At 45.8% G+C, this 12,987-nt stretch overlaps 1 protein-coding gene across 1 annotated transcript in view; it reads right to left on the bottom strand.

Annotated features, from left to right (window-relative positions):
- The window catches only part of LOC126474750 (uncharacterized), a gene marked incomplete at its 5' end in the record, with an annotated part of 503,945 nt that overhangs the window by 59,501 nt on the left and 431,457 nt on the right, over window positions 1-12,987 (bottom strand). Inside the window, 2 exons of the mRNA XM_050102226.1 lie at window positions 4,110-4,341; window positions 8,670-8,826. Coding sequence (XP_049958183.1) covers window positions 4,110-4,341; window positions 8,670-8,826 — 389 coding nt within the window. The remainder of the gene's footprint in view (window positions 1-4,109; window positions 4,342-8,669; window positions 8,827-12,987) is intronic.

The following is a 12,987-nucleotide window of genomic DNA, read 5'->3' as shown; positions in this document are numbered from 1 at the left end:
GTCGAGGCAATGTTTGAAGTCGGTACAATGTGACGTAAGCATAATTACCAATTGCAGCCTCGCAATTGGCCCTCTTCCTGCGTCTGTTCGTGAGCCATCATCTTTTGTTCCAGAGACAGAGTACTCCATAATTCCAATCACAGATACCACCGCCCTATCTTAGATCCAGCCTTTGGATAGTTATCTAGAGGGATCTTCCGCAGGTTCACATCCAACAGCAGCACCAACTCGGATGGAGGACCTCAGCTCCCGGGGTTGTCGACGAGTTTTGCTATCACTTCCCCTCCAGTTCAGAAGAGGGAGGGGGTTGGGGACAGGTGTGCTGTCTCGAGATTTTGCGCCTTCTCAGCCAGCAACCAATAGTAGAGATGGGTCATGTTGGTGTGGACTTCACTGGGAACAGCTCTTGAGATGACAGACAAGGGATGGCTGTACTCTGCATGACCACCAGCCAACAATCCAAGTGCTGTCACAGGTAATTGGTCCTGTGGACCTTTTCTCCTCCTTGTGCCACGTGAGCAAAAGTAGTACCTGCAGCATCCTGGTACCTGTGCAGTATTTAGGATAGCACCTGAGAACCCCGACGAGTTCACTGTGTGTGAATTCCCTGGGCCAAGCGCCAATTTAAAGGCAGTCCCACAATTAGGATCTCGCTCTGGAGCTGCCACTACGATGACAACGCCATCCACGCCGACCTTTGCCTCTTGAACCTACCAACTACATACCTAGACCATTCATGGCCTCTACACCAAAGTCGCACAGCCTCTAACGCCGTAACTTGCAACTGAGCTCCAGTCCGGAGCCGCGCTGTTGCTACGGTCGCAGGTTCGAATCCTGCCTCGGGCATTGGTGTCTGTGATGTCCTTAGGTTAATATTCTTTCAATTTTCAAGGCATGACTTGTCTCAATTATTGTGTTCCAAACTAAGTTTCGTCGCAGAAAATTGTCTATGTGGATAACACTAAACTCACATTCATTTCCTGCCTGCTTACTTTTCCTGTGCCGCCTAGAGCGCACACATAATACGAATAGTGGATCACCATGTATATTAATAAAGGGCTGAAAGGGCCACCCGAAAACCTGGTCCCAAATGCACATGACCCATCTTACGGCTTCCAGGTACAGAAAAAAATTTATTTTCAATACTGTATATAATTACTGATTTAATTTTAAAATTTAATGTGCCGTCATAATCAATTCATTAAGCGATGTAATATTTCGTAACAGGTTTGACATAAAGAGTCAAATGTTACTGTGAGAAACTGAGTATATGTATCTTGAGAGAACTAACAACGCGACTATATATGTCCATTACATGAGAATTTGAGCAGTTAGCTGCTTTCAACAAACATAAGACATCATTTCAAATTTTTGCAGAACTTTTATCTCTCAGTGAACTCACCCCTCCCCTACAAATGATGAAATGAAAATTTCAATATTAGAATGATGTTTTAAATTATTTCTATATTTATTACTGCTTCCATTCATAACAGGCAGTATTCACATATACCATTGAATATATGTGCAAAATTATATCATCTTACGAGGCATAGTGCACGAGATACGACGTCATAAACGTTTGGATGCGTGGAAAGCTAGCTTTTCTTAAAATAGAGCGCAGGTTACCTAGATTATATTCATCGATGATTCGATAATGAGTACACTTAGCGATTTCAAACAAATTTCAAGCATCATTTCAAACCTTTTACTAACTTTTCCTCTCTTACAGCCCCACAAAATAACGAAAGGAAGAAAGTTCAGCGGTTACTAAATTTCTTCATGCGGTGACACTCATCATTAAAAATGGCGTTTTAATTTATTTATTTTCTACTGCTAACTCTGTTCGCTTCCCATTTTGCAAACGTGATCCACATATATCACTGAAGTTTCCTAAAAAATTATACCATTATATGATACAAAGTTTAGGAGAAAAACTAGCCTTTCAGAAAGATTTAAGCATTTCTCAAAATCGGTTGCATCAATAATTATAGAATTATTACAAACTAATTTGGGTTTTAGGTCTTCAACCACACATACACAACGTCAAATATTCAAGACATTAACTCATCTACAAAGTAATCACAGGTGTTAAGCTGTTTTATAAGTAGTAGTTCAAAGATTTAAAGAACTGGTGAAGGGAGAGTGGAGAGGGTTACAAGATCAAGTTAATACAAAAATTTTACGGGCGTGGTTCCGCGTCGTGTTGTAAAAAAAACCTTTGAAAGGATGTAAAAATGTTTATAGTTATAAATAATATGAAAGGAATGTAAGTATCAAAACAAAGAAAAACAAAAAATAAATACATTACGTTATTTATTATGTAAATTTCTCCATATGATCATTGATGTGCGTCTTCCACGATATATCTTTGAGTTTTGCCTGCGCTGAACGGGAAACTAGTTTCCTCTGCCACCATTTTTTCATTTCCTACATGTATTATACTTATGCATGTAATCTCAAAGATTTAAAACTAACCGTAATTTATAGTCAGTTATTGAGAAATTCGGCAAAAACATCGAGCCATCTGAATTATTCGTAAATTACAACATCATAGTGTTACTGATAACTTATATACTTAGGTTATATTAAACTAAGTAAGAAATACTTATGCTCTCATTAGCCAACACAACACAACATTTGACTGATCTCGCAGAGTTTTTGTGCAACTTGTGAGCTCATGTTGTCCTCACCATTCTTAGGACAAACACTGGCTGTATACGCTTTAGTGAGGTTTTGTGTCGTGCGAGAGGGAGCTAGTGAGTATTTGCTGGAAAGATCACTATGGCAACCAGGACTGAATTGTGACACTATTTAGCAGGATCCAATTGCACCTAGACAGTGCCGACATTGGTAATTTTGTGTAATTACTTTATCAGTTTTTAGACAGACTGTGTCTACAAGCGCTGAAAAATTTATTCTGTCGTCGAGAAAGCTTCAAAATACTTGCACGTAGCGCTTCGTGTAATTGGACTGTTACCTAACCTAAAGATTACACTCTTGCATAAGGAGACTTTGCTCTTAAACAGCACATATCTAGTTTTATTTGCAACTATTGTTAATCTGGAATCTCCAGAGACCCCCCATGATATCATGAGGGTAAATCACAACTCGATTCGTTTCATCAGTGTCATCCAGCAATTCTAGTAGCGGCCTTATTGTCGATTTTCAGGTTCCAAAATATTCGTCCACGTATCGACCATTGTCGGCAACGCTTAGTGATCGTTTTTTATTACAATGTGGCACCCAATAATCCATTCCACTGTGTAATCTTTACAGCAGTCCATGAAACTAGGACAAAAGGATTTTCGCATTCTAATACTTCTCAGCGGTGACATTCCAGGTCACCACTATCGAGTACGCCAGCGATGTCGATAGTAACTGTAGCACAATATTTAAGCTTCACAAGTAGGTCAGTTACACGGTTAACCTCTGTAATGAATACCGAGCGAGGTGGCGCAGTGGTTAGCACACTGGACTTGCATTCGGGAGGACGACGGTTCAATCCCGTCTCCGGCCATCCTGATTTAGGTTTTCCGTGATTGCCTAAATCGCACCAGGCATATGCCGGGATGGTTCCTTTGAAAGGGCACGGCCGATTTACTTCCCCATCCTTCCCTCACCCGAGCTTGCGCTCCGTCTCTAATGACCTCGTTGTCGACGGGACGTTAAACACTAAACTCCTCCTCCCTCTTCTGTAATGAATATGAAATAGCTTCTCAATCGAGTATCATAAATTCGTCGACCGCCGCCGACTGACGTGAGGAAAACAAGAAAATTCTTCAGTGTAACGTGTCACAGAGAGAGAGAGAGAGAGAGAGAGAGAGAGAGAGAGAGAGCCAGTGAAGCTGTGAAAATAGCTCTGAGCACTGTGGGACTGAACATCTGAGGTCATCAGTCCGCTAGACTTAGAACGGCTTAAACCTAACTAACCTAAGGACATCACACACATTCATGCCCGAGGCAGGATTCGAACCTGTGACCGCAGCAGCAGCGCAGTTCCGGACTGAAGCGCCTAGAACCGCACGGCCACAGTGGGCGGCTCAGTGAAGCTGTGAAACGACAGTGATCAAGAGCAGTAGACGGTAGGCGAGTGCACGTAGAGTACTGACCTTCTCGCCGGGCGCGGCCTCGATGCGGTAGAGGCAGGAGAGCTGTGTGGCGCCGCCGCGGCCGAACAGGCGCACGTTGCGCGGCGACCAGAAGTGCCCGGCCCGCGTCCTGCGGAAGAGGCGTGCGCACGGCTCGTGGCGCCGCCCCGGCAGCGGCTCGCCGCCCAGCCGCGTGTCCACGAACTCGTAGCGCAGCCGGAACGACGCCGGGTGCAGCGCCGTGCCGGACACGCTGCAAAGGACGGCGCGTCACACGGCGATATCAAATGGTTCAAATGGCTCTGAGCACTATGCGACTTAACTTCCGAGGTCATCAGTCGCCTAGAACTTAGAACTAATTAAACCTAACTAACCTAAGGACATCACACACATCCATGCCCGAGGCAGGATTCGAACCTGCGACCGTAGCGGTCGCTCCGCTCCAGACTGTAGCGCCCAGAACCGCACGGCCACTCCGACCGGCACGGCGATATCACTGAGGTGTCTCATCGGGGGCGGGGGGGGGGGGGGGAGGGAGGTGGGGAATTGGGAAGGGGAGGAGACAGGGCTCAACCCACTCCAGTAACCAAGATGGAATATCCAGCAAATATATGTTCATTATGGAACTGTATTTCTGACCTCATCCTTTTGTAGAAATAAGGAATGCCCTTTAAGCTACAATTTTCTAACGTTCTTGCAGAACGAAGATCTCCTCGTCTTCGGCAGATACCCTGCCAGACATAGCTCTTTCCGCTCACCCGATACACACTACTGGCCATTAAAATTTCTCCTCCAAGAAGAAATGCAGACGATAAAACGGATATTCACTGGACAAATATATTATACTAGAACTGACCTGTAATCACATTTTCACGCAATTTGGTTGCATAGATCCTGAGGAATCAGTAACCAGAACAACCACCTCTGGCCGTAATAACGGCCTTGATACGCCTGTGAATGGAGTCAAACAAAGCTTGGATGGCGTGTACAGTTACAGCTGCACATGCAACTTCAAGACGATACCACAGTCTATCAAGAGTAGAGACTAGCGTACTGTGACGAGCCAGTTGCTCCGCCACCATTGAGCAGATGTTTTCAGTTGGTGAGAGATCTGGACAATGTGCTGGCCAGGGCAGCAATCGAACATTTTCTGTATGCAGAAAGGCCCGTACGGGACCTGCAACATGCGGTCGTGCATTATCTTGCTCAAATGTACGGTTTCACAGGGATCGAAAAGGGTAGAGCCACGGGATGTAACACGTCTGAAATGTAACGGCCACTGTTCAAAGTGCCGTCAATGCGAACATGAGGTGACCGAGACGTGTAACCAAGGTGGTGGTGGTTAGTGTTTAACGTCCCGTCGACAACGAGGTCATTAGAGACGGAGCGCAAGCTCGGGTTAGGGAAGGATTGGGAAGGAAATCGGCCGTGCCCTTTCAAAGGAACCATCCCGGCATTTGCCTGAAACGATTTAGGGAAATCACGGAAAACCTAAATCAGGATGGCCGGAGACGGGATTGAACCGTCGTCCTCCCGAATGCGAGTCCAGTGTGCTAACCACTGCGCCACCTCGCTCGGTACGTGTAACCAATGGCACCCCATACGATCACGCAGGGTGATAACGCCAGTATGGCGATGACGAATATACGCTTCTAGTGTACGTTCACCACGATGTCGCCAAACACGGATGCGACCATCATGATGCTGTAAACAGAACCTGGATTCATCCGATAAATGACGTCTTGCCATTCGTGCACCCAAGTTCGTCGTTCAGTACACCTTCGCAGGCGCTCCTGTCAGTGATGCAGCGTAAAGGGTAACTGCAGCCACAGTCTCCTAGCTGATAGTCCATGCTGCTGCATACGTCGTCGAACTTTTCGTGCAGATGGTTGTTGTCTTGCAAACTTCCCCAGCTACTAACTCAGGAATCGAGATGTGGCTGCACGATCCGTTACAACCATTTGGATAATATGCCTGTGATCTCGACTGCTGCTGATACGAGGTCGTTGGGACCCAGCACGGCTTTCCGTATTACCCTCTTGAACCCCCTGATTCCATATTCTGCTAACAGTCATTGGATCTCGACCAACGCGAGCAGCAATGTCGCGATACGGTAAACCGCAATCACGATAGGCTACAATCCGACCTCTATCAAAGTCGGAAACGTGATGGTACGCATTTCTCCTCCTTGCACGAGGCATCACAACAACGTTTCACCAGGTATCGCCGGTCAACTGCTGTTTGTGCGTGAGAAATGTTTGGAAACTTTCCTCATGTCAGCACATTGTAGGTGTGGCCACCGGCGCCAGCCTTGCGTGAATGCTCTGAAACGTTAATCATTTGGATAACACAGCATCTTCTTCCTGTGGGTTCAATTTCGCGTCTGCAGCACATCTTCGTGGTGTAGGAATTTTAATGGCCAGTAGCGTAGTTTCGCGCCATTCCTTAGTGAGCAAAATACGAGTTTACGTATTATCTGACGAGCTTTGTTATCGCATTCACGACTCGTAACAGGCATAAATCGTTCATTAATGGAATAAAATCAGTAGATGTAAATCTAACCCCAGCGTACCAAAAGAGAATCTTGTGAGTTCCTTACTGCAGTGATATAAATGTATGTAACAATGGAAAATCCTGGATGGAATGTAACATTATTATGAAAAGGGTAAGTGCTACTCACCATGTAGCGCTGAGACGCAGATAAGCACAACAAGAAGACTGTCGGAAAGTGAGCCTCCGACCAACAACACCTTCTTCGAAATTAGACAACATAGACACACACTCTCACGCAAAAACAACTCATACACACATAACCACAGTCTCTCGCAGCTGAAGCCAGACAGCAAACAGCAGCGCATGATAGAACAGGCAACCGGGTGCTGGGGTGAGGAGGACGCTGGGCTAGCGTGAGGTATAACGGGGTAGGGGTAGGGGGCGGAAAGTGCTGCTTGTGGGAATGCACAGCGATGAGGCAGAGAGAGGTAGGGCAACTAGGTGCTGTTGGCAGGTTAGACGAAGGGTGGATGGGAAGGGGGGGGATGCATGGAAGGGGAGAAGTAAAAAGCCTGATGATGCATTGGTGGAATGGAGGGTTGCATCGTGGCGGAATGGGAACAGGAAAGGGACTAGATGGGTAAGGACAATGACTTATGAAAGTTGAGGCCACGAGGGTTACGCAAACATAGGATATATTGTTCAATTGAGAAAAGTTGGTGTTGGTTGGGATGATCAGATTGCACAGGCTGTGAAGCAGTCATTGAAATGAAAAATGTCATGTTGGGCGGCGTGCTCAATAATGGGGTGGTCCAGGTGTTTCTTGGCCACAGTTCATCGGTGGTCATTCATGCACACAGACAGCTTGTTGGTTGTCATGCCTTCATAGAATGCAGCACAGTGGCTGCAGCTTAGCTTGTAGATCACATGACTGGTTTCACAGGTAGCCCTGCCTTTGGTGGGATAGGTCATGTTTGTGACTGGACTGGAGTAGGTGGTGCTGGGATGATGTATGGGGCATGGTCTTGCATCTAGGTCTCCTACAGGGATGTGAGTCATGAGGCAAGGGGTTGGGAGCAGGAGTTGTGTAGGTTCAATGGCTGGGTGGAATACCACTTTGAGAAGGGTGGGAAGGATAGTGGGTAGGACAGTTCCCATTTCATTGCATGACATGAGGTAGTCGAAACCCTGGCGGAAAATATAATTCAGTTGCTCCAGTCCTGGGTGGTATTGAGTCACGAGGGGAATGCTCCTCTGTTAGCAGGCGGTGATACTTCGGGAGGTGGTGGTTGACTGGAAAGAAAAGGGACGGCAGGTCTGTTTTTTACAAGATTGGGAGGGAATTAAAGTCTGCGAAGGCCTCAGTGTGACCCTTATCATATTTCGAGAGGGTCTGCAGCACCTCTTACCAAATTCCCGCTACCAGAACATGGTACGCTACAACAGAAAATGCCTGTAGTGATTATTTCCCACTCTGAACGTGTTGTTTACATCCTTTGTTTCTACATGTAGTAATACGCATTCTTTTAAATACTAAGCTGAAGAGAACAAGTTGTGGGCGATATTGTATTGTATGTTAACCAGGGGCCTAGAAAAGACGGAGCGACTCCATCCCTGCTGCAGCCGCAGTGGTCCACAACCCCACTACGACTACCGCAGTCCACTTCACACCCCTCAGCCGCCCCACACCGAACCACTCTTTCAGGGTTATTGTGCGGTTCAGCCCCTAGTGGACCCCCCCCCCCCCGCCCCCACTCCCCCAGGGAACGTTCACACCAGACGAGTGTATCGCCGACATAGTGTAGCTGAGGCAGAATAAGGGGAACCAGCCCGCATTCGCCGAGGTAGATGGGAAACCGCCTAAAAACCATCCACAGACTGGCCGGCGGATTCGTGCCGGGGACCAGGTGCTCCTTCCCACCCGGAAAACCGTGCGTTAGACCGCACGGCTAACCGAGCGGGCTTGAGGGTGGTACTTGCGGCAAAGGGCCACACACCACAACTGTGCTAATAGCCCATCTACTCTATTTTTGGATTGGACACTATTACCCTAGGCTAGGTCGTACAGCGATGTTGCGTGGTACTGACCTGGTGTGGGCGATGGAGAGCGTGGCGCCGGTGGAGAGGTAGCTCTCGTGGTCGGAGCAGGGCCGTGTAATGCGCGTGGCGTTGCTCAGCGAGGACTGGTCGCAGAGGCGCGGCGGGTCGCCGTCGCAGTGGTCGCCCAGCAGCGGCGGTTCCAGCGCTCCGCCGCCTGCACAGGGCAGGCCACGCCCCAGAAAGCACCCGGCTCACTTTCCAGACCTCCCTGCACACCACTCCGCTTCAAAGCGACACGTCTGCACGGCTCAACCCGGATACCACCACCGATGAGGCAGGGAAATGCTAGTTTTGGAGATACACTATCTCAGCAAAAGGACCTGGACACATATTAGTGGACAATATCAGAGGGCATGTACATTCTACGCAATTGCGATGGATTGAATTCTGCTGAGGACACTTCCGATGAGGTTTCTGAATATCTCTGGAGCAATATCAGCCCATTCTTCCTCAAGAGTCGAAACTCGAGATGGTGGTCAAGTTGGATACTGGAAACTGGAGCGAAGTTGACTTTTAACTTTCCCCAAAAGTGTTCCATTTGGTTCCGGTTAGGGCTCCGGACAGGCCAGTCCATTTCAGGAATGTTGCCATCCCCAAACCAGTGCCTCACAGATGCTACTTTATAAGAGGGTGAATAGTCCAGCTGATCGATTCTGTTCCTCTACTGTACACAGTAAGCAATGCTCTAAAGTACCTTCACTCACCGACTAGACCCTCACCACGTTAAGTGGTGAGACGACATTTAGTTCTGGTTGGACGTACAGAAGTCGCCGTTTCTATAGCGCCTGTCACGTTAGCGGAATTAAAGTGCTGCCGAATATCCTTCCGACTTGGTTAAGGGGCCCGCACGGCCCGACGATAGCAGAGAGAAGTGGAGAATCAACTGGAGGTCAAATGGACAGTCTGCTGGTCTAGTTGTAGGGTCGACGTCCCTCCAGCTTGTACGTCTAACGCCAGCGAAACAGAGGCTGCCACTCACCTTTACTGCCACCGTTCGACTACAAATTAACCAACAATTTTCTGCAAGTGTAAGCTAACCTGATTAGGGCTTTGACAGAAAGTGATTACCAGCCAAATACTCTGCCAAACGTCAGCACTCTTCAAAATAGAACTAACTACTGTATATACTGAGTGGTTATAAGTAAACTTTCGATACTTGAGAGGGCCGCCGTGGCAAATGAGTGATCGTAGGATTATGTAACTATGTGGGAACATTTGTAAGGATATGAGGAAGAGAAATAGCGAATAAACCACTGGAAGAAACGCATTTTAATTTCCTCATGAGAGGGTAACATTTGTTGATTGCGTACCATATTTACGTTCCTGTTACAAACGTTGCACAATGTGACGACCATCTGCATCCACGACAGCTTGCAACCGCACCAGAGAATGCTCTGCTGCTGCCCGAAACTACGGTGGACCATGGAATGTTCAGTTGTCATGACACAGTTCGTGCATCACTTGAAGATCGCACAATGTGTCCAGCATTCTCGGCCATAGCAACAATAACTTCTTCAACAATTTGCGGTGCAATTATCGTAGACCTCTCCCAGGAAATTCCAGTAAGTAATTCAAAATTCCGAATCATTTTCTTCAAGACTGGTGCGGAAACATGACCATTCCGTATTCATTTAATGAATCGAAACCGGCGAAGAAGATAAAGGAGCTTAACGAGTAAAGCCCTGCTCACCTTATGCAGACCAATGTTGCCTGTCTGCAACCGTAGTACACACAGATGCTTATGTTTCGCGCCTAACGGCAAGTTATGACCCAGACACTACTAACAACGCAAATTTTGCAGTGGACAGTCTTAATGTCATTCCTATTAAGTTGGGTACCCGTACGATTAATAGTTTTCGTTCTACACTGACTCAAGTAGCGGAAATTTAATCACAACCGGATGGTCATATGTACTTTATTCCGTAATAAATGTTGCGAACTTTTACTCGGAACCGATACTCAGTTGTTAGAAATCTTGATAGAACTGATATAACATTGAAATGCACCATGTAAAACTGTACCTGAAGATTTAGCCTCAGAAATGACTCATAGAAAGTGCTGCGTTGTAGCTACAAGTTTTCTGACCACAATTCTTTGATTTCTCTTAAACTGTTCGAACATTTGAAGTGAGTCCTTGATGCAGTGCGTTGGAACCTAAATTTTGTGTTTACGGCTCAAATGGCTCTGAGCACTATGGGACTAACTGCTGAGGTCATCAGTCCCCTAGCACTTAGAACTACTTAAACCTAAGTAACCTAAGGACATCACACATATCCATGCCCGAGGCATGATTCGAACCTGCGACTGTAGCGGTCGCGCGGTTCCAAACTGAAGCGCCTACAACCGCTCGGCCACACCAGCCGGCTCTTGTGTTTACGGCAGCAAATCAATTTTCTCTTATAACAACACGATTTCAATGCCGTTGTAACGTGTAATTTAACCTCAGATGCGAAAAGATTTGCATTACAAAATCTGCACTCTAAATTAATCAAACCGTAATTATAACTCTCATAATTATTTGGAATTACGTTAAGTGCTCATTTAAATTTATCTTTAAAAACAGCAATAGGATTATCAACATCACCGTACATACTATTCCTATTACTTTGTCTACAGAAAAATTGTGTCTCTCTAGTTCTTCGTCTTTCAGTCCGCCTCGTTTAGTGTTGTTCTTCGAGGCATACCCTAAAACAAATATAGCTTCCGTATAATAACGGAAGTCGCAACTATTCAAAGTGAAAGAACTAAAATTCAAGAACACTTCAATTTTTGTGGTGACGGTGGCAAAGGAACACTAAGTTTGGTCTGCTTACTCTTAGCCAAAAGTAGGTGAAAAATAATGCTAATGAACAGTGTTTGTTTCCCTCGACGGCTTCGCTAATACGTTTCGCCGTCCACTGCTCACAACACTAACGACGTAGCACATGTGGGAGTGTAGATGTCCTGCATTCCTGTCTAACAGCAAATGAACCATCTGCAACATTTAAACACGAACGCCCTTAGAGTGTGATTTCACGAAACGCTATATCGATGCCGGCCAGATTGGCCATGCGGTTCTAGGCGCTACAGTCTGGAACCGGGCGACCGCTACGGTCGCAGGTTCGAATCCAGCCTCAGGCATGGATGTGTGTGATGTCCTTAGGTTAGTTAGGTTTAATTAGTTCTAAGTTCTAGGCGAATGATGACCTCAGAAAACAGTCGCATAGTGCTCAGAGCCATTTGAACCATTTTGAACCTGATCAGTACATTGGGAGAAGTTGGTATCACAATAATTTTCGATGATCAAGTATTGGAGATTTTAATGCGTAGAAGGTACCATCAGAGTTATGAACATGAAAGCATTTAATTCATTTTACCACTCTTAATGGCTTCATATATTCATGATTTTTTTTCTTTCTGCTCATCTGTAACAAAGAACCTTCCGAATCATATAATTTTTATTTACGTCTTTCTATAACCAATATTAAAAATAGATCCTTTAATTTTCATATTCACTTATTAATATTACCATGTGTACTCAATGCAGCAAAAAATGGAGGTATAGCCACTTGAAAATGAAGGTGTATGAGGCTGAAAGACCTAAGTCGAAACGAGGCCACGGAAGTATACAACATTCCATTATAATTACTAATAGTCTTGGGAGAACGAGCCATGACAAAACTATATCATCTGGTGAGCAAGATGTATGAGACAGGAGAGACACACTCAGACTTCAAGAAAAATGTGACAGTTCCAGTCCCAAAGAAATTAGGCGCTGACAGGTGTTAATACCGTCAAACTACCAGTTTCGTAAGTGACGATTGCAAAATACTGAAATTACTTTCTTACAGAAGAGTGGAAGAACCGGTTGGAGCCGACCTCAGGGAAGGTTAGGAAAGGAAGGGAGGTGCGAGGCAATACTGACTCTAGGACATATCTTAGAAGATAGATTAAAGAAACGCGAACGTACGTTTCTAACATTTGTAGACTTTGGACAATGTTGACTGGAATACTCTCTTTCAAATTCTTAAGGTGGCATGGGTAAAATACAAGGAGGGAAGGGCTATTTAGAATTTGTACAGAAACCAGATGGCAGTTGTACGAGTCGAGAGGCATGAAAGGGAAGCAGTGGTTGAGAAGAGGGCGAGAGAGTGTTGTAGTCTATCCCCGATGTTATTCAATCTGTATATCGAGAAAACAGTAAAGGAAACAAAAGAAATATTTGGAATAGGAATTAAAATCCACGGAGAAGAAATAAAAACTTCGAGGTTTGCCGACGACGTTGTAATTCTGTCAGAGACAGCAGAGGACCTGGAAGAGCAGTTGA

Source organism: Schistocerca serialis, chromosome 4, assembly GCF_023864345.2.
Source record: "Schistocerca serialis cubense isolate TAMUIC-IGC-003099 chromosome 4, iqSchSeri2.2, whole genome shotgun sequence".
NCBI lineage: Eukaryota > Metazoa > Arthropoda > Insecta > Orthoptera > Acrididae > Schistocerca > Schistocerca serialis.
Note: the sequence above shows the minus strand (reverse complement) of the source record. Positions and strands in the feature narration are given on the sequence as shown.